The sequence below is a fragment of the Apis mellifera genome, linkage group LG4 (genome assembly GCF_003254395.2).
Source record: "Apis mellifera strain DH4 linkage group LG4, Amel_HAv3.1, whole genome shotgun sequence".
NCBI classification, from domain to species: domain Eukaryota; kingdom Metazoa; phylum Arthropoda; class Insecta; order Hymenoptera; family Apidae; genus Apis; species Apis mellifera.
Window position 1 is genome coordinate 2,393,234 of NC_037641.1, and position 24,387 is coordinate 2,417,620.

Genomic DNA, 24,387 nt, shown 5'->3' on the forward strand with positions numbered 1-24,387 from the left:
ATATTTATATTTCTTTAATTTTTATATTTTAATTTTATTTGTTTTCTTATTTCTAATTTTTCTATTTCTTTTTTTTTTTTTTTAGCAGGCAGATCTTCAAAATAGGCCACTCCATTTCTATTCTGAAAAGAGACCAACGAGCGTAGAGCAGATGAAGCCACAAACCGAAAGAACAGAAGAATATGTGCCCACTGGAGCGGTTGAGTATCACAATCCTTTGAATCTCAAGATAAAACAAAATGATAGGCCAGTTATATCAAGCATTCAAACGCAGAATTTCAATCAGGCTTCACCTAATCAGGATATCAAATCTGAAAGCCAGGAAACTTGGTACAGTGGTACACAGACGGAGAAAACATTGGATTCAGAAAGTGGTGCCTCTGAACCGGTCAAATATCATAATCAGGTGAAAGAAATTGAAAAATACGATAAAACGAAAGATGATATGTCTTTGATTAACGGTCACAATAACGATACATCATCAAACAAGAATTCTTATGTAGCCTCTAGTAATATGATGATAGGAAAAGTTGGTGAAATCGATTCTCAACAAAATCAAAAGGAAAAACCTATTTGGATTAATCCAGGAGTTCCATTTGCGCATAAAAATGAAGGCATATCGATTCAAACACAATATGGACCTAATTATTATAATACCAAACCCCATGAAACGCCAATAGTTAAAGGAAAACCATTTGGTGTGTATACTGAACATGAAGAGTCAAGTTATGGTTACAAATGGAAAGAATCATCCGAATACGACATAGTTCAAGGTGTACCATCAACATATTATGGAAATAAACTGCTCCAGATCAACCACAAGAATGAACAAACGTCTACTCCATCTAATCATGAACATGACGATACTATAGATTTGAAGCCACCAGCGATCATTCCGCAATTCGTTCCCGAATTGGACAAACCTAATAGACTATATCCACGACCGACTATTGTAAATAAAGTGGAAACCAGACCTGTGTTGTATTCTAGACCAGAGATCATCAATCAAACCTCAGAAGTTAGGCCAAATCATGTGAATCGACCTAATGAAAATAAACCAGATACTTTAGAACAACAATTTGGAAACAACAGTTTGAATTATTCAGAAAAATTAAATCAGAGCCATTTTCAATTAGGTGGTTTTATGGATCTCAATTGGGAGAATGAAATGAAAGCAGGTGATAAAAGACAAGAGATTCTAGTCAACAGGAGCGAAATTATGAAGAATCATTATAGAAACAACTCTATTTTTTATCAAATGGAAAGTCAATATTCTCAGACGACCATTAACCCTGTTAAATTAGAAAAGAATCATGCTGTGATAATTCAACAGGATTATAGTTCAGCAACTAAGATTCATCCAGAGTATCCTCACATAATCACCAAACCTAAACCTCAAGTACCTAGCCCAATCACTATTTCAACAGCTAATAATAAACCTGACACTCGACCAAATATTAGATTTTCCCTGCCTGTGGAGGCAATTGGCGAAGAAGTGGATAGTAAGACGCAAACCGAACGACCACCAAGTATGCTGATCACAACGAATTCGAGTGATAAAAAAAAGAATATAGAGAAGATAGATACTTCCTATCAGACGAATTTTGCGATCCAAGATGCGAACAAAGATGATTCCATGAATCACGAGAGCAAGATTCGAATAAGGCCTATTGAAACGTCCACTGGGGACATGTTGATTAATATGGAAGGAATGAACGTACCTTCTAGAGATATAATGCCCCCACCATTAAGATCTGTGATTGGCCTCAATCAATCAAATAAAAACGAAGAGGAAGATTTGAAACCACCACCCATACCTTCGAGAGATGTTGTTGGTTTGTCGCCTCCACCAGTTGATATTACTACAACAAATCTTCCTATGGAAGATAAGTTCTCATTCGTTACTGCTAATGAATCTGGCTTGAAGCCTCCTCCTAAGTATATTCCTTTGAAGGAATCTTCTGTTGCGCCTTTGCCCAGTATTAGCATGGTTCCTCCTAGCCCAAGACCATCTCTTACTAGGCCTTTCATCGTGGAATTGTTGTCTCAGGTAAATTTATTATATTAATTTGCTAAATTAAATAAAATTTTGAAAATTTTTTAAAATTTTATTAAAAGTTGGATATTTCATTACTAACTTTATTAAAAACTATTACATATATTAGCATACAAAATTTATGCTTGTAATATGCGAATATGAATAAAAAAATATGTGTATATGTATACACAAATCAAGATATATTATTATATATACATATGACATTATTTTTATATTTATTAAATATTCAATATTCAATATTTTATTTTATTTATTTATTAATTGACATTACAATAAATCACAAATAATTTTTTGATATTTATTTAAATATTTATATTTGTTAATTAATATTAATTTATATTAAAAATGACCGTTCTGATATCATAAGATATAAAAATATTAGGTAGACATGATCTGATTTTTATCGTATTATAAATGCAATTATACAATATAATTTAGATATATTGTTTTTTAGAATTTATTTATTTTTTTTTATATAACTATTAGAAATATTTTATAAATAATAAATACGAATATGAATATTTGAATATTTCTGGAATATTTCTATTAAGGTTAAACCGATTATAATAATATTTATAAATGTATTTTAATGTCTGTTATATTTTGAACAATTTGAATTTATTGAAGTAAATATTATTATCTTACATTAATATTAATATCATTAATATCTTAATATCTTATTAATAATATCATTATATCTTACATTAATATCTTAATTTATGATTAAATACGAATGAAATATGAAAGCCTAATTAAAATATTTAACATATATGCATATGCTTATTTTAACTAATTGTAATATGTGCAAAATAATAATAATAATATCAAAATATACTTTTGTATAAAAATTTAGTTTGTACTTTGAGATTTCTTTAAGATTTGAAATTTTCATATTATTTAATATATAATTTTATTATTTAGTATAAAATTTTAAATATAAAATTAATTATTTTATATTATAAATATTTTTTTAAAATTAATTAATTTTAATTATCAATAATAAATAATAAAATAAGTTTTTTTTTTTTTTGTTATATTTTATTTATTTAAAATAAAATATTTATATATATATATAATTAAATATATATATATAATATTATTTATATATTAATAAATAATTATTTATATATATAGATTTAATGATTTACATATGATAATGATGATATGAAAATGATACAAATAATCTTGAACACAATTTCTTAAGCATTTCAGACGATTTATAAGTTTTATATTTTTCAGGACATGGTACCTCCACCGCCAGTAACTCAGACAACGAGACCACTCGAAATAGCCACTGTGAGACCAGCGGTAGCGGTATCTGGATCGATTCAAATCGCGACAGCTGTCGCAACATCCCACATACCAGTGGTCCAAGATATCGAATCGAAGATACCTATCGTACACGGCACCGTTGATCTTCCAGTAGTCATAGACGTGCCTGAAATACTTAGACCAATCGAAACCAAGAAGACGGAGCATGTTAGCATATACACAGTACGACCATTCGACACCAGACCTGTATCTAGGTATTTAAAAAAATTTTTTCGATTAATATATCATCAATTTTGAATTTTCAATATATATTATTGTGATATATGATGAAACCTTGCAGAATATCGCTGCAATCAACAACAATGCTAACCACGAACTTAGTAATCCCAACGAAGCTAAGACCAGTCCAAGTGGATCACATTCAACCAAGCAAATCGTCTTCTATTAGGGAAGTAGAACCAACTCGATCTCATAATATCGATATTCCACGAAATCCAGTGAAACGACCAGAGCATCCAGTATTCTTGGAATCTAGTTACGATATCATTTTACCATCATCGAAGATGGAAGCTACGGAGAGTTTGATTTACGTGATAAGCACGAGTCAGAAGAAAGATTCGCGACCCACTATGACAAAGAACGAAGTTTCGAAGATCGTTTCACCAGTGACAGAAGTTAAACGAAAGAACGAGACAGTTTCGAAGAAATTGCCAAGTACGGTCACCAGGGTTGATAGCTCAATAACGAAGGTGACGAATACGTTATTGGAGAACATCGACAGAAGAAACGAATCAGTGATCAAGATGACGAAGAGTGTCAGCAATATACGAAAAGTTGCTAATGAGACAACGACGACTATGCGTATGAAGCCTAAAGAGGTAAGAGATATATTAATTCGAATAGAAATTAAGACAAAATTATTTAATATTTTAAAATCATTTCAATATTCGTCGTTAAAATTGATGTTCAGAAACCAATTCTTTTTTTAATTTCCATATAATTTTTAAATAAATTAATTCTCTTGATAGATATTTTTCAATAAAAAATATAGACCCTAATTATAAATTAAAATTATAAATTTTAATCTAAGAAACTGTTAATGTTTTTAATTAACTGTTAATTATTTATTTGAAAATCCAATTATAATAATTGTAAATATTATAATATTTCAAAATCTATAATAGTAATTAAATAATAGATTTTTCTTAAAAAATTTCAAAAATTAGTTTGACGAAATTAAAAAACAAACTTTTAGAAAAAAAATAGATTATAAAAAAAATTATATTTTTAAGAATTGTCGTTACCATTCTTTATCATACAGGTGACACGATTCCAGACATCAACGGTAACGAGAACGGAAACATCTGTAATGGGTTCACCACCTACAACTCGAACATTATTGCTTACCCATACGTTGACATCAACCACAGTGGAAACGGTGACAGAAACGTTATTACGTCCAACTAGCGTGGTTTCTACAGTTACATCAACAATTTTGCAATCGGTGGTGACTAGAATACCATCATCCTACGAAAACGTTGTCGATAATGATTCCATCTTCGTAGTGATGAGCGACCAGAAACCACCGGCACCTGGTGCTGAAGAGGTAAAAAATAAATTTTATTTATAAATATTTTTTTTAATCTTAGTCATATTATATTTTTTTTTAAATCGTAGAAATTAATACAATTATATGTTTGTATACGAATTAAAGAAACATATATTATAATATAATATATTATGCGTAAGATTTTTATAAAAGACTCATATGAGAGATTCTAACAATATCTGAAAAAAATATAATGTAAAATATAATATAAAGATATCATTGAAGCTTTAATTTTGATATTTTATTAAATTTCAATAAACAATTGAAATATGATGTGCAAATTCATATCAACACATAGTAAATTATTATATTGTATTAAAATTTTTAATATGCAATACTTAATATATATATAATATATTTATGTTAATTACGCTATATTAAATTTTGTGAATTTTTAAATAATATGAATATATGACCATCTTAAATTTTGTGTGCAAGGTTTCTAAATTTTTACTTTCTATTACAAAATTGTTTATGATATTTTTTTTATATCAAATTATTTATTTCAATATTTAGAATCAATACTTCTAAAGTATTTTTATAAATATATTTTTCTATATTATTTTTTTATTTTTGCTTAAAATTTTAAATTTTGTATAAATATAATGATCTATTCATTATAGATTATCTATAGAAAATAACAAAATTTTTTTTACTTAATATGTTTACTTAATACTAATTATATTAATTATATAAATATTTTCTTAGGTGGAAGCTGAATATGGTGATATTTCAAGAGATGAACAAGATCCAGCTGGAAACGAAGTTCATAGAATTCTAGCTGGTGGAATTCTTGGAGCACCAGTAGTATCTCTTCAACCTATTGTCAATCAATGTACTCCTGAATGTAGAGCCTCTAGGGCTGAAATATGTGCGGAAGTTGGAACTGAAATGAGATGCATTTGTCGACCAGGTTTTGCGAGAATGTTTCCTGATCGACCTTGTAAACGTAAGTTCAAATTATTATTCAAGTTAAAGTTAATTAAATTACGATTCACATATTAATGAAAGATTTACATATTAGAAGAGATTCTTAGAGAATTATTAAATTTGCAAAGAAGAAATATAAACGAAATTAATATAATAGAAATTAATAATAAATATAATAGAAATTATATAATATATATATTATATATTATATAATAAGAAAATCCATTTTTAGCATACATTTCGAAATATTGACACCAAATTTTGTTATTAGAACGACAGCAAATAATTTAATACACGATTATAACAGAATTTTTTAACAGATTAATTGCAGAAATATAATAGATTCTTTTAAAAACAAATTCGTGCCAGAAATATTCTATTTTATTTCTATTCATATAATTGAGTAGATTGGCGACAGAACTGCATTGCATCGTCTGATGATAGAAATGTCAAACATTTTTGACATTTCATTGTCAATTTATTACCTGATTTGATCTGATGATTTGATCAAGGAAATCTGATAATAGAACAAAGGAATACGAATGGATACGGTTTTATTTTTTCTTATATTCATTTGACTTCAATCCATTATCAATTTCTAAAAAAATTTCTTCAAATTTAATTTTCCTTTTTAATTTATAGCCACTTATACCTATACGCTACGAGTTGGATTGGATCGAATTGGATACGAGCCAGTGATTTATGAAGCTAGCATGAACAATTCAACGTCAACAGCTTTCAGAAAATTATTAGGCCCTACTAAAGACGCCTTAGACAGGACTCTAATGCAAAGTGATCTCAGAGACATCTATAGGGGATTGAAGATAGCTGGTTTCACACCTGATCCAACGAAAGTAGAATTCCACGTTCAACTCAGTGATAATGCTAATGAAACGAGGTTAAAGGAAGTACTTCGAAAATATCTGATTGGAAGTAACTATAGTTTAGGAGGCACTGAAGTCTTTGCTTCGAAAAATCTTGACTTAGTAAGTATTCTTTTTCAAACAAAAATATTGTAATGAAAAAATATTGTAAAAGAAAGAGAATAAATCAAAAAGATCTAAATTCTTTACAAACGATCTTTGAAAGTTTTTGCATTTTTATTATTATATTGTGAATATTTATGCATTTATTAAAAATTTAATTGTGTAAAATATTGAAAATAAAATATTCTATTACTATTATTATAATAATAATTCTATTTAAACAATAAAATCTCTATTTAAGTATAAATTTTTCTGATATATATTCATAAAAATTTCAATGTATAAATATTTGCATTCTATTATCATATAAAAAATTTTATAATGCTTAGATATTAAAATGAAAATGAAAAAATTATAGATTATAATATAAATTATTATATTCAAATCATTAATATATAAAAATTTTTTATTTCAGATTGAAGCAATAGATTTTGATGAATGCATAGCGGAAGACGGAGGACCTCATCACGATTGTTCACCAAATGCAGCCTGTTTCAATCTACGAGGTTCTTATCAATGTTCTTGCAAAGAAGGTTGGGCTGATTTGTCTGAAAATCCTGCATATCCTGGAAGATTTTGCTCTCAGGCGCCATTAGGTTGTCCTAGTTGTAATAATAAAGGGCATTGCGTGACGAATACTAACGGTCAAGAAGTTTGTGAGTGTTTCCCTTGGCACAGTGGTCAGCGATGTCAGGTTAATCTCAAAGGTAAAATTATCTGCGCAAATCTTACAATAGTAACTGATCTTACAAAAGTTAACAAAATTAATATTTATATAATTGAATTTATATATTTGTATTTTATTCGTTTCTTAATTTATCTTTGCAATATTTTAATATAAAAAATAAATAGTTAAATTTGCACATTATTTTATTCAAAATAAAAAAAAACTATTTTATTACTAAATTAATTACTAAATTACTCCTGGATTAATGAAAAAATTATATCAATTTTTAATTTACAAATTTTTTTAAATGTGTGATATATTTTACAAGCATATGAATTTCATAAAGTATTCTTATCGAAATTAATAAAAATTAAACAATGACAATATAACAATAGAATATAGATCATCATTTCTTTTCAATCAATTATATTATATGAATTAAAGAAGATAAAAATACAACTATTCTTATGAAATATATACATATATACATATAATAATATTTCTTAAAGATTATTTATCAAATGAATTAATGAACAGTAGCTTACCAAATTTCGAATTATAAAATAAATCTCTGTTTATCAAAATTATTACTATATAAATTATTACTATTATCATTTAAATGATAAAATTATGATATAAGTAAAAATTTTTATATTTTAGAATTATAATTTATTATATATTTATAAAATTGTTAAAACGAGTTGAAAAAATTGATATATATTTATATATATATTTATATATATATTTTTGCAAAGTTTTAGGATGGATTTTTTCAATTATTGAAAATAAAACTGAATTATAAAATATCTGTTTTATTTTGGAAAGAATATTATGAAATGTTCTTAAAAAATTTATTTAGTATAATTAATTTTTCTATGAATAGATATATAAAAATTATATGAAAAAAGTCTTAACATTTTTAAATAAAACATTTTTCTTTATTTTTTTATATACAGCTTGTTACTTCTTATAAAATTTAATTCTAAAAAAATAAAAAATATTAAATCAGTTATATAGAAAAATCAATAAATCAATTTAGAAAATATTGTAATAATTTTTTCAATATAAATAATGCAATTAATTTTTTTAAATAGTAATGAACTTATAAAAAAATTATATGATTTTTATTTTAAAAAACAATATTATTTTAAAAAACAAATATTACTTTCATATATTTCATATGTTTTATCTATTTCTATGTATTTATTTATAAAAAATTTTTTAATATTGCATAATTCTTATATAAATAATTTTTAGAAGAATATTTTTTTTTCATAGTATTTATCTCGAACATTTCATATTCATTGTATTTAGATAAAATATCTATATTATTAATTAATAAACATGTATATATATTATTTTAATTATAAAATAATAATATACATTACAAAATTTCGTAAGCACATTGTATATTAATATATTTTTATCTTTAATTCAAAATATTACAAATATAAAAAATAAAAAAATATATTTCATAAATATATTATATATATATAATAACGAAATGATCATCTATTTTTTATCTTTAAAACATTAAAATAAAAAATAGTAAGAAAATTTTATTTTATATTTTAAAAAGTATTGTAATACAATATTATACCATTAAATCTGTTTGCAGTATTATTGATAGCTCTGGTTACGACCGGTGCAATATTACTGGGCCTTTTGGCAGTGTGCGTCGGCATGGCGTGTTTCCGTCAACCAAGTCGGAAACGAAAAACTGGTGACAGAAGGGCCATGATTCCTGGAACAGGCGGAGATACCAGTAGCGAGGGTAGTGTGACCGATCTAGCAATTCCACATCACGTGCCGCATGTTCTACCACCACCCCCACAAATGATTGCACCCTTGCCACCGACCAAAAGACCTACTCGAAAGATCAGCACAAAACCTAGACATCTGCCGAGAAAGGCTACCATGGTATCTGCATCAGGTAAATATTTTTCGAAATTTATTTTTTAATTATTTTTGATTAAAAAAAAAACGAAATTATTTATTACGAAAATGAGAATATAATTAATAGGAAAAGAAAATTTATAAATTTTCTTATATTAGAAAATTTTAATAAATAAAAAAATTATTTATTACAAGAAAGTGGAGGATTATAGATTAATATAGAAAAAAAAAATTAGAAATTTTAGTTAAAAATTAATCTTAAATTACATTATAATATATAAAAGGAAGTTTCTTAATTGTTATTGAATAAGCATCTTTTTTATATATTTGTATAACCTTTTTTTATTGATTATCTAAATATATATATAATATAATATATATATATATATATATATATATATATATATATATATATATATATAAGAATCTTATTTATAATTAATAACTTATAATTAATAAATTTATTTGTTTTAATAAAGATATTTTAATCTTGTTTCGTTTAATCATGAAATTCTATTTCTAGATTTGTTTGTAATAATATCAAAACATTTTTACTGTATTATATTGTTTAATGGTTTAAATCGTTATAGTGCCAATGAACGATGAACAAAGAGATCGTTCGTTGACAGTGATGATCCCTCGTGCCAAATATCGATCGGCACCCCAATCTCCGCAGAATTACAAGTCCGGGTTGAGCACGTTCTCGACAGAAGAGCACAAGCTGCTCAACTATCTCGAGAACGGCACGCATAATACCGGAAACAGGAAGCAAAGTGTATCCAGCGCGAAGGATTGCAAGGAGGCTGATGTACAGATCGTCAGAGCGCCAGCTGCACCAACTGGAGCTCTTGTTAGCGCTGGTTTCCAGGTACTTTTTATCATTTACTGATTCAATTTTTTAATAATACTTTTCTCTAAGAAATTCGTATTTATTAAAGTTCATTAAAATTCAAGTTTATTAAATTTCTAAAACTTTTTTCTTTGTTTTATTGTTATAATTATTAGAATTATTAATTATGAATTAAACAGAAATTAAATTTTATTAAAATCATGAAAAATAAAATTATAAATATGTTATAAAAAAGGAAAAAAATAAATAAATAAATAAATAAATGAAAGAAATATTAAATTATAATTTTGAAAAATAAAATATATAATATTATATAGACACTTTTGTTTCTAAAATTCATATGAATTAAAATATTTCACATAAAATATTTCATATTAAACATAATTAATTTAACAATAAATAATTTTATATTTTTATATTTTTTTATATTATTATTCAATAATTTAATATTAAAATCATCAAACAAATATATTTTCACTTAAAATAGTAAAATAAATAGAAATAGAAATTTTTGACATGATTTTTTTTTTTTTATAACTAGTTGCGATTTAAAAAAATTGTGGTCTTTTTCAAAAAACGAAAATTGATTTATACATTTCTTATAGTTTAATTTAAAAAAGAAAATCTCTTATATCAAATAACGTTATTCTATTCAGGATATCCTAACGAACTATTCAAACTATTGTCTTATAATATTTCTTAATATCTGCATCGATATAATTTTTATATAAAAATATGTCTATATTTTTCCAGGTGTCTGCAACGGTAACTCGTCAAATGGACACCGATTCGACATTAGCCCGTTCCTGCGGCGAAACTACGGTAGAGACAGCGACAAAAGTGTTGCGAACCGGGGATCTCCAAGGTGATCTATGCTCTACGTTGGCTCGCTCCTGCGGCGAGACAACCATTCAAGCACCGACGAAACTGAGACTCGATTTAGGCGAAGCTGGTTCAACTCTAGCCAGATCCTGCGGTGAAACGACGATTCAACCGCCAACGAAAGTCGCAGATACTAGAAGGAACAGCGTTAAGGACACCAGAGACAACAGAGACACAAGAGACAGTGCCAGCGAAGGGCATACAATGGCCGAGAGGGATCTGGGAAGCACACTGAGACTTCCGGCGCAGCATCCGCCTCTTTACAGCCCGGACAGGGTGAGTTAACAATGAAATTAGAACTCTATATTTTTTTCTTCAACTTTGTTTTTTTGTTTTTTTTTAGTATAGTTTTTTTTAGTATACGTATATGAGATATGAATGATCGTCTAATTGAATAATTAATTGAAAGTAATCAATATGAAACATTAAAAATTATATGATTAAAGGTTTTAAAAATATTAATGTGTTAGATATGAAAACTTCAGATATTTTTAAGAATACAATATTTATTTATCGTAAAGAAATATATTTTTTTTATAAACTTCTAAAATGAATCTGTATTAGAAATAATTAGCGAGTAAAATCTGTATACAATTGTAATATATTTCTACATTTCTTCTTTATCCCTTCTATAATATAATATATTATATATAATTTAAATGATTTTGCATATGCAATACTACAAAAAAATTTATTATGTATATATGAAAATAGTAATTTAATTTATTTGTTAACTATACATTAATTTAGGTTAAATTTGATTTATATTAATTATAGATTAAATTTTACTTTTATTAAATAACTTCTAAATCCATAAATAGTTCCAATTTTCTTTTCTTTTTCATTTTTCATTTTTTCTTTTTTCATTTCATTTCTAAAATAAATTTTTTATAATTCTTTCGTAATTAACAAATTTATATTTATCAGTATTTCTTTTCTTGAATTCCAATTTTAAATTTTTTCTTCTTTTTTATATCAATAAATCTTCAATTATTTTTTTTTTTTTATTTTAATTTGAAACAATTTTACGAATATCTAATTATGAAAAACAATTTTTTCAGACCAGCGATCGAGAATCAAACTTTGACTCTCTCTAGACCTTATGCAATTAATAAAGAAAATCCGGTCGACAGAAGATTGTGGATGTAACCGCTGGCCGGTGGCCTCCACAAATTTGCTAATCAAGCAAGTAAAATAAAAAGAAAAATCTTCTTCATCGATGCAACTGAATCTTATAACTTTTGAACAAATTATCCTGACAAATAATCCAAAACAACAAATGAATCAGGAATCTTATATCTTTAATCCTCTCATTGGGAAGCTTTAATCATCTATTTTATTAAATTAAAACGATATTTATTCAAAGGAAAGCGTATCGAAAAAAAACATAAATATATATATATATATATATATATATATATATATATATATATATATATATATATATATATATATAATTATATTTATGTAATTAATAACAAAATAACTCTTCTGGTATTACCAAAGTAATTTATATAAAAAGCAATATTAATTGCAGCAATATAATATTAATTTTAATTTAAAAAAAAAATAAATTTGTGAATAATGCTTTCCTTTATTTATTTATTATACTCGAACTATGATTTTTACATAACGTAGAAACTTTTCAGTGAGCGCTCTCTTTGCCGTCGATGGAATTTAAGAAAAATTATGTTTGATGAATTATATTTCAAATTATATTTCAAAACGCGAATGTAACTTTAACAAATTCAAAGAGATGCGCTGATTACTCATCCTCGTGCCAAAATACAACCAATGAATAGGAAGGATCGCGAGGGAAATTGTTCTCGCCTTTCCTACTATCGTTTTCATTTTTCTCTCTTTCTTTCTCTCTCTTATTCTCATTCTTATATTTTTCTTTCCTCAATCGATCGCCCAGGACTCGAACGCAATATTTTAGAAGTTTGATTATCGTGGCGAGATATTCACTATTATTTATTTATCATCAGTATTCATAAAATTTCTTTTAGAATTATTTACTTATAAATAATATATAAATAATCAATATAATCCTGTTTATAAGTAACTGGATACCACATTATTTTAAGAAATTTAAGAAAATAGATTTATAATAAGATAATTAAAAAATATTATGTAATTTTTTTATGATATACTTACACATACAATAGCTGTCTATTTTACTTTGTAATTACGATTATTTATCTATTATAACATAATAAGTATCCAGAGACTTATCGACAAGGAAATTTTAAAATTTGATTATTAGCCTTCTGCAATACCCTTGGATTCATTCTATTGACTTAATAATTTTATTAATATTCTAACGTTTAAAAAATTCTGAAAAAAAATAAAATTATTAGTAATTTTAAATAATAAATGATACGATAATTAAGAATATCATGAAATATTACAAATGAAACTAAGGATATCAAGAAGGATTTAATTTTCAAGTACGATTAAAATAATCATGACAATGTTATTTCACGAATACGAATGAAAATGATAGTTCTCGAATAGCATAATCGAATTTTCTATAAGTGTTTTCATAGTCCTCGGCAAACGCTGCACGCGAATCGACGCGTGATTCAACACAGTGTCATAAGTCGTGCGAAGGGCGCATCGCCACGGAGGCGGACATTATTATTAATTATTGTTATTGTTTGTTTGTTTAGTCTATTTTGTGCCGGGTCATGTCATGTTGCCCGGCTTCGTCAATTTATTAATTCATGATTTCGCGCGATAGATTCATTCTAATTATTTCATAATTTAATAATATACATAAAATTTTCATAATACAAACTATATTTTTCTATGAAATTATTCTTGATCGTACGGTGATTGAATTAAATCTGGAAAAGACTTTAGAAAACATAGTTTGTACCCAGAAACCTATAACGATATTAATTTCAATTTTAGAAAGCAAAATATTATTAAATAATTATATAATATGTAATATTTCTTTATTTAGAGAAAAAAAATTTGCCGAGCATTTTTTCTATACTTTCTATATTTATTTTTTAAAAATTTAAATAATCGTAGTATTAATTTATATTTTTCTATAATTGAAATTTTATTTATTTAAGAGAGAAAAATTTTAATATCAAAATTAATTTCTTTCCTTAAAATGAAATTTCTAATCGATTTCCAATGTGAAATTAATTTTGAAAACTATATATTTTAAATTTTATTATATCTTATAGAATTATTAATTAAATAATTTGATTTTTTTCCTATTTTATTCTCAACCAATTCGTATAGCTTTGAATAAAATTATATCATATCTCTTAGTTCGATAACTTTTAACAAAATTGTAAAATAAGAGATTATAATTTAAATTTTGACTTATAAGAACAATTTTATTTGACCACGACTTTCATTCTGATTTATATATTATTTTTTAATATTTTAATATTCTTGGCCAATTCACAGTTTTTATAATTTTATATAATCCATCGATTTTAATTAATCTTCTGCGATAGTCAATTAAACATGATCGACTTCAGAAGACAAAATGGCGGTGGTCAATTGGACTTCGAACGAATTGTGCTTGATGATGACGAAGCCGCGGCAACATCGCTAAATCAAACTCGAGGAAGAGCGAGCAGAACGTGTTACATAACTCACATGCATTTAACTTGATTTTTATTTTATTCAGCTCAATAAATAGAGTAAGCAGATCCATTAAGCAGAGGACAGGTATATCATTAACGATAATACTTCTTATATATATATATATATATATATATATATATATATATATATATATATGTATATGTATATTATATATATATATATATATATATATATATGTATATGTATATTATATATATATATATATATATGTATATGTATATTATATATATATATATATACACACATATATATTTTTTTGTTAATTATTTCCCCTCAGTGTCGTAAGATCGTGCGTTTTAACCAAATGAATTAATGAATGTCCGTAATCGTAAACGAAGAAAACGAACGAACCTCGTATGTACCTTGTATTATCACACGAAACTTACTAACTTGTTTTTCTATGTCCAAAATGAAATTACTCCTTTATACATTATATATACCGCATGTGTATGCATATAGAGATATTTGATTTATATATATTATACATAATATAAAATATAATATAATATATAATATGATAATACGTATAAATATATTCTGTTGTACATACCGTCTCCAAGAAAACTTCTTCTACTTAATTTTATTGTAATTTTTGTATACTTAGTATCTGTATACTTATATGTAATTTTAATAAAAGTAAATAATACTAATTAGTCTCTTTATTTAATTTATTTGCTTAAGAAATTTATTAATATTTTATAGAAAATGAATTTGAAAATACATGATATATAACATAAATATATACATATTATATAACAAAATAATTCAAAGTAATTTATATATACAATTAATCGATTTAATATTCAAATTAGTCAACAAAGATCACCAGAAAAAAATACTATTCAGAAGAGAATGAGCAAAAATGTATTTTTTGCATATTATTTGAAAGATTATTTTTTTTTTATTCTTATAATTTTTCAAAAATATGATAAAATTTTGAAATATTATTGAAATTTTTATTTCATTATATAATCATTTAATTAAACGTTTGAAATATTTATCAAGAATAAAAACTTGAAATGATTCATTTGATTCAATGACATTTTGCAATTATAAATTATAGATTAATTATATATTAAAATTATATATTAATACTATAGATTACTATAGATATAAATACATAATATCTACTTATAATGAGAGTAAAAATATTTATATAAATTTTCATATTTTTATTAACAAAATTATATTAATAAAATGAAAATAATTCATGAATATTCTTTATAAATAAAATTGTTAATAATAAAAATATGCTATTAGATACTGTAATTATTATAAGATATGAAAATTTTTTTAGCCGAATATCATTTTGAAAGAGTGAAATGAATTCTTAATTTTTGTTTTCTTAAATATAATATATAAATATATTTTGCTAATAATGATTTAATATTTCACTTCAAAAAATATTCCCAAGCAAAAATATGAAAGAATATTGAAATTTTAAAAGAGATTTTAAACAATTTTTCCATCAAAAGAATTACATCATTTATAATCTATTATATTTTACAAGAGATATATTTTCATTAAAATTAAAATTTAAATTTTCTTGTAAGAATTGCTCTGTAAGACAATTAACAATTCATAATTTCAGAAATTCTATATAATACTATAAGCATTTAAATATATAATCATTAACAAAATTTAAGAAACAAAATCAAAATCTAAACTAATTTTGATAGCATTTTTTATTTAAATAAATTTAAATAAAGAAAAAAATCTATGAAATTTCATCATCAATTTATTCCTTGAAAAAACCAACTTTATTTTCCTTTTATCACAATTTTCACGATACAATTATCACCGTCAATCTCGAAAAGCATCGAAAACCTCTCAAAGTTATCATGCTACGCCACTGTAACGAAAACAACTTGATTCTCGCGTGCACAAAAAGCGGGGACGTGCAGCGGTCCCCGTTTCTCGATTCGTCGCGGCGCGAGCCATGGCCTGCAAGGCTAAAACGAGGCTAATCCGCAAAACAAACCGATCCTGTCCAAGGGGGCCGGAGTTCGGTGCCTCCATCTCGCGACGGGGCATTTTCGTGGGGCCCGCGGACGGTCGAACGCGACGAAAGGGCCAATTCGTCGAAGAGACCCGGCGCGAACGACGACTACCGCAAATGACTTTATTTATACCGTCGCCCCTTATTAGGGACTCCCCGATCCGTAGCCGTGTAAGGTTGTCGGAAGGTAATTTCGCTGGTATCGGGACCTTCTTTTGTCGGACGCGTGGTTTTTTGCGCCTGCCCCCACACCGGCCATCGGGCTGAAATTACTACCACGACCGAACAGGCGTGCAAGTTTTTCGAGACGAGCGTTACGTGAACACGGCCTTACGTGCAACACGCGACTTGCGTCGCGATGCTGGTTGTTCGTTTCGTTGGAAAAGAAAGTCGAGGCGGAGATGAGTTCTTTTGAACGTTCCTTGAGGGACATGAGGTTGTATGTTATCCGTGGATTTAAGCCTTTCGACGCTAGCCAAGCACGTATAATGGCTAATGAAAGTATCGGAAAGTTTGTTGCTATTGGAATTTTAAACGGTAAAAATTTATGCGTTGCATTTAATTTTTTTAAAGTAATATTGTAATATTGTAACTAAGTAAAATCATTAATCACAGTATTAAAATTATACATATAAACTTTAAAGTGATTTTGATAAAGCATATATAAAATATATAAAAAATATTTGAATATCGGAATTTTAAATAGAATTTTAAAATATACATGTTGCATTTAATTTTTCAAAAATAATATTATAATTATAATAAGACACAAATATTAAATTTATGTATATAAAAATTTGATATGAATTAAGGAATTTAATGTAAGGAATTAAAAGAAATCAGAAAATATTGAAAAAAAATTGAGATTTTTATTAATTCTCGCATCTCTTGATGTCTAATTATTACTTTTCAATTTATGCAACAACAACGTAAAAAAATTTATCCTTATGAATGTATGTATTTTAATTTCTGTGTAAAAAAAGCACACAGAATTTTTGTTTAATATTTATAATTTTATAAAAAAGCAATGATAAAGTAAAATATACATATTCTTTATTTATAAAATTTTTACAAAATCTATGATTTTCTTTATCATATAATTTTGTTTTAAAAAGCAAGAATAATTTTCAATTAATTTAATTAGAAAATATTTTTAAAAATAAAATTTTTTAATTGTTAAAAGGAAAAATGATATAAATAATTTTTTTTAGAATTTCCTGAATTCAAAAAATTAAAAAAATTTTAGAATTATTTGTAATTAATTATCTAATACGATTTTATTATTAAATTATCATTAAAAATTAATCATTGAAAAGTTTAATATGAAATTAAATAACAAATAATAAAATAGAAGAAATAAAATATATCACTTCACTTTAAATTTCTTAATTATTCTTTTAATCTATTATATTTACCATTTTTTTATCTAAATTTATTTTTATTCTTTTAGCTGATTGATTTTTTAATATAATAATTATATTAAAAGAATTATAGAATTCCAAAGATTTGCTTAATACATATTATTTTCGTTCTTTATTTTATTTAATCTTGCAACTTTTTTCAAAATCTTCATGTTTATATTATATTCTAATAAATCATTCTTTTAAATCGCAGAAATCCTTTTTATATCCTTAATTTATATAATAGGTTTCGATAAAGTATAATTTATCGTTCGAATATATTTTTTTACATTCTGTTTTTCATAACGTTATATCCCTCAATAAATAATATAGATTTTTAATTTATAGATTCCCTCTCTAAAAATTCGAATAATTCACAACAACGGAATATCGGATCAAATTCATTAAAACGTATTTAAACTTAAATAAATCATCTATCCTCACATACAATTCTGAAGAAATATCGCGTATGTATAACGATAGTTTAAACCAGATCCTCCATATATCAAAAACTGAATCTAAATTGGAATTCCCAAAAACTCGGTTACAAATTTCTTTCACCGATATCCGTGGGGAGTATTGGCGCGAGGACCACTCTCAAGGGACTATTCGTATTTTCCTTCGATGAAATCTTATCTGCGAGATCGGTGGAGAAGACACTGTCGGAAGAAGTAGGGAGAAAAGGAAAAGGGGCACCGAGAAATCGACGGGGGTCCAGAAACACGAGGACTCAAGGGTTCCAATTTCGACTAAGGCGCGCGCAACGCGTCGCAAAAACGTGTCGAGGCCAACAATTCTGGGAAAAAAAAGCCACTGTATCTTTCCTCTGTCGCGCCATACTGGGGCCCACAATCGTTTCCGCTTCACCCTTATCGCGAGAATGTTGTAATAATGACACTGTATGTCACTTTATGGAAGAAAAGATGAAATGTTAAAGTTACTTTGTTGAAATTGAAATATAATAATAATAATGAAAATTAAATTTTCATATTATATAATAAAAAAAATTTCTATAATATACAAATCTTGTAAAATATAATAAATGTTATAAAGTTTTTGTATAAAACTAATTATTTAATAAGCATTTAGGCACATTATTTTATCTCTATAACTAGAATTCAAGTATCAAGTGAAATTTATTTCTATAATTTAAATTTTAATCTGATATCTCGAAACAATTATACGACATAACCTATCTTTTCTTTAAATTATGCTATTTTATATTTTATATTTATATTTTATAACTAATTAATTGTCAGCCAACTTCTAACATGAGCCATATTCCAGTATCGTCATTCATATATTTATTGATATTTGTTTCATGAATTATTGATCATAGCGAACGAAATGATATCAATCTCTATATTATATTTATTTAGCATTTATGATTACTATATCCGAGCGTAATAGTAAATTAACTTAATATTTTTTATTCGTTTTTAAATTTATATTAATCATATTATTATCAGTTAACATATTATTATCAGTTGTAAAATGATAATCAATGTTGGCATGCATAAGCCAATATTAATAAATTAAGTTTTTAAATATTGGTATCGATATTTGAGCAAATTACTCCAAAATTATATATTATTGAATGTTATAAAATACATAAATTATTTATAAAGTGTTATATAAATTACTTAAAATTATCTTAAATACTCAAAAAAAAACGATAGTTCATAAATATTTTTTTAAAAATTAAAAAAATATTAATCCTTATTATAGCATATTTATTCATCGAATTTTTATTTTTAAAACTTTTTTTATTCAAAAACTTCTATAAAATAAAATCTTTGTAAAATTTAAAACTTTATTTCTGAGATTAAGGCCTTCATACAGAGATTTTATTGCAAATTTGACTAATTACGTTTCAAGTCAGCTCATATAATTTTGAGTTAATATTATATTTTATTTGATAAATTTATATTGTAATAATCTGAATATATATTTTTTTGTAATGTATAAAATTGTGTGAAATTATTAAGATTTGTCTATATTTAAAAATTTTATGAAAAGAAAATATTTTGTTTTTATAAGAAAAAATTAATTTAATAAAATTTTTAAAATAGAGGTTATTGAATATTCATGTTCATTTAAAATACAATTAATATATTTACAATTAGTATGATAATATTTAACAGAAACAAGCTTCTATACATAATTTAAAAATAGCATATTAATTTCTCATTAGAAATAATTCAGTTGTAAAAAATGTAAAAAATGAAAAAATTTATTGCAGAATTTTAAAATAAAATTATTATTTGTGCAATTTATTAGATAGATAATGAAAAATTAAATAGATAATATGTAATTTTATATAATTTGTGATAAATAAACCATCAACAAATAATAAAAATGCTTTTTTTTATTATAATATATTATAGCAAAAAAATAAATAATTTAATATATCATATATAACAAATTATTCATATCTAATGTCAACAAATTATGAATTTGAAATTATGAATTATTATTTTGTTTATTGAAAAATTTCTATAATACAAATTTTTAAAAATAAAGATTATGCATCTAATTTAAAATTTAAAATTTAAAGTAATATTTTTAATCGAAAGGATAAAATATCTTTCGAAGAGACTATTAAAAACTATTCAAAACAACTCAAAAAATGGAAAATATGTTATAATAAAAATAAACATAAATATCATTATCCCTTATTATATCAAAAATAAGTATATTAAAACGATATTATTATATCGATATATTATATTACGATATTATTATAACGATATTATAATTTAATAATTCAACCAGAAAGTATTTCATTCCAGACCACAAACGATAAAATTTTTTATGTAAGAATCGATTCACGACACACCATCGTCGTGAACTCAACAAGGAAAAAGAGAAAACCGATGTTCAAACGGCAGGTTCGTTTCCGACTGGCTGCGACAATGGCGGCGCAGGGGATTGGCGCACAGTGCAGCATGCCACGAGATAAATTGTCCAGAAATTTCAAAGGTCGGCGCTCTTTGTGGGATTAGCTGGGCACCACGGGCTACCAGTTAAAAATCACCAGGTACCAGTTACCAGTTACCACCTATCACGTGGCTGGCTGCACACTGGAATCATCATGGATTTCGCGTGAATCCTCGTCGCCCGATCGCCGCCATTGTAGCCCAAGCTACACGCTTGCCGCATTGTTTGTAAACCAGCCGCGATCAGCCTCGAGCGAACGATTTATAACGATCGTTCCAGCCTTCACCTCCCTCTCTGCTTCACCGTCGGATCGATTGCCGTCATAAAAGACATACCGCCGCGATCGAACCGCTTTAACCGGCGTGGAAACTCCATTCAGCTACCTGTGTCGAGGAAGCCACGTTGTTTGAGAGATTATTGAGATCTTAGCGAGAACGCGTGAACGGGTTTGAGATGAGAGTTTCTGGGCTCTGAGTTCTTTTCGGTGAGATGAAGATTGTGTGTGAGGGTTGAAAGGAGAAGAATTTGAATGAAGGGAAAGTTGGTGGATGAAGGAGAAAGTAATTCAGTTTGGAGAGGTAATTTGAGAAGAATTTATCAGAATGACATGATTGAAAATGCTGCTTGTAGAAATTTTGGAATATTAAAGTTTTGAATTTATAGAAAGAAGAGAGAATATTATGAAGATATAGAAAAAAGAAGCGACCACGATTGAGGATGATATTTATGATAGAACTAATTATGTAACAAAAGAAAAATATAATGCTTCACGTCATAAAATATGATAATTATTAGAGAATTAAGGAGTTAAAGAATATTCCATTAAGATAGATGATAAATTTTTTGCTAAAAAAAAAACATATCAAAAACTATTATTTAAATTTTTTTGAAATTATATCATGTTATAAAAAAATTATATAATGTTCATTTATGATAAAAATAATTGAACTTACATTAGATCCATTATAATACGAATATTCATTTAATAAGTTTAAAAGAAATAATATAATAATAATTTGAATTGCCACAAAATCATTGTTAAAATGTAAGTCGTGTTTTTTTTAGAATAAAACAAAATTCGCCAAAATAATCTATTCTCTATTCTCTAATAAACATCTTCTAATAAATAAATTATATAAAATTTTTTAACTTAATGGATGTTATTCGTGTATATATTTCATATTTCATGAACATTGAATTTAATTTTATATTAACATTGATTTTATTTTAAAAAATTTAATTTTGTTTTTCCTCAAAAATATAATAAATTTACGTTTAAAAATATACAAAGAAATCATTAAAATATTATTTAATTTTTTTAATGCAATTTTTTTTCTTCAAAATATGTTAATCCTATTCAATCTTCTATATTTTTGATATATATAATGTTATAATTTTTACATAATTTCAGAAATTTTGAATTTTATTATTAATGATCTAAAAAAATACTCAAAATCCTCAATAGTAACTCAATAATATTCGAATGATTTAATGAATTCGTTTATTAAAAATATATATTATTTAAAAATTTAGAATCTCTAACGTATTACAAAAATTTAAAAATTCATCCAAAAGTTAAGTTAAAATTTCACAATGTAAAAAGATTTAAAGATAAATAAAAGTAAAATTATTATCGATATCCATAATTTAATTTCTCATTAATAATAAAATTAATAAAAGATTCGATGTAATTACATATCTGGAAAAAGATTTACATATCTCTGATATCAAATTATTCACAAATTTTTTAATAAGTATGATCGCTAAGTGTGTTACCACTGTGAAAATTGCAGCAACATAACGTTGCCCTCCTGCATTGGGTTTAACCGAGCAGAACGACACGCTGGACGCGCTAATGAAGACATCTCTTTAGTAACTGAGTCGAGGAAAAGGTAAGGCCATTCTGTCCTGGCTATAGGCCTCGAATCGGGCCGGTACAATGGCCAAGTTCACGTCCATTGTCGGCCATGGCCACGTACAATGCCCAGCGAAGCTTGTATTGTATCGCTTCCTAAAAGAGGGACGGAAAAGAAAGCTAGGCCTTGTGATCTATGGAACGGAACACGGTGCGATCTAAAGATGGGTCCATGGGCCCTCTTCATCTCCGCAAAATCACTTGCTCTTCTTTCAGCTCACGCGGAACCGAGATGCGTGAAAAGGATTTCACAGAAAATTCGAACACGAACGATGTCGCCATTTTTGAATGGTCCTACCGGGTTGCCTACCAAAGGCGTACCTGGTTGGATAGGCTGATCATCGACGTTCAGTGAACTCTCTTTGACACGGTTTGTCCATTGTGTCGAATTTCTTTTATTTTTTCTTCGCTCTTTTTTACGGAGATTTTCTTGGATTTTTAAAAAATGTTTGTTTTGGTTTGAGCGTTCTATAAATATGATTAAATGCTTAGGGTGTTATGATAGATTTATGGGATTGTTAAATTTCTTTTTAAAAATCTATAGATAGCATGTATATTCACTTAATCGTAAAAATATTCATATAATATCTTGTAAAGAAAATATTTTGAAAAATCTAATTTTAATAAAATTTTTTGATATATGCAGATTATAATAATTTTAATAATAATTATAATAATTTTAACCAAAAATCTTCTTGAATGTATCAAATTCATTCTCAAATTTTTATTATTTTTTCATATTTTATATACAATTTCAACTAGAAATATTTTTTATAATAAGATAACAAAGAATTGTGATAAAACTTAAATATTTTGCAATTTTATATTTTATTCTATCTTGTATCATTACGAAAATAATATTGAAATTTTTTATTAAATTTAAGTTGATTTCTGAAGTTGAATTCCTTTTATATGTAATTCATTATGATCTTTAAATATATTTTTTAAATGTATGTATAGTAATGATCATTTTTGCAGTATATTTATATCGTATTTTCCAAATATCATTAAGTATTTTCTAATATCTTTAATGTTTAATTATCTTTAATATTTTTATCTAATTATTATTTAAATTAAGTATTTTAATAACGAAAAGTTACTTTATTCTTTTAAATGTATTTTTTATTCCTTGAATGTATTTTTTCATTTAAATTCTTTTTGTTCTTATTCCTCATAAAACAAAAATCAAATAGGAATGGAAAAAAATAAAAATCCTTGATAAATTAATTGAAGTATCAACATACAATCTTATTAAATTTGTCCCATAATAAATCTATAATAATATTTCTCTCTAAAAATTAAAAAATTTAACTATTGTGCGAAAGGATGAGAAATATATAAGAAACAAT

General features: G+C 25.6%; 1 protein-coding gene across 1 annotated transcript in view; it reads left to right on the forward strand.

The window, feature by feature from the left end:
* LOC409598 overlaps positions 1–12,424 on the forward strand; it is a 141,581-nt gene extending 129,157 nt beyond the window's left edge. Inside the window, exons 13-23 of the mRNA XM_016911874.2 lie at positions 86–2,050; positions 3,299–3,585; positions 3,672–4,209; positions 4,653–4,937; positions 5,649–5,889; positions 6,513–6,856; positions 7,272–7,563; positions 9,142–9,456; positions 10,010–10,287; positions 11,023–11,427; positions 12,213–12,424. Of these exons, the coding sequence (XP_016767363.2) occupies positions 86–2,050; positions 3,299–3,585; positions 3,672–4,209; positions 4,653–4,937; positions 5,649–5,889; positions 6,513–6,856; positions 7,272–7,563; positions 9,142–9,456; positions 10,010–10,287; positions 11,023–11,427; positions 12,213–12,248 (4,986 nt within the window). The 3' untranslated portion in view covers positions 12,249–12,424. The remainder of the gene's footprint in view (positions 1–85; positions 2,051–3,298; positions 3,586–3,671; positions 4,210–4,652; positions 4,938–5,648; positions 5,890–6,512; positions 6,857–7,271; positions 7,564–9,141; positions 9,457–10,009; positions 10,288–11,022; positions 11,428–12,212) is intronic.
* The last annotated feature ends 11,963 nt before the right edge of the window (positions 12,425–24,387 follow it).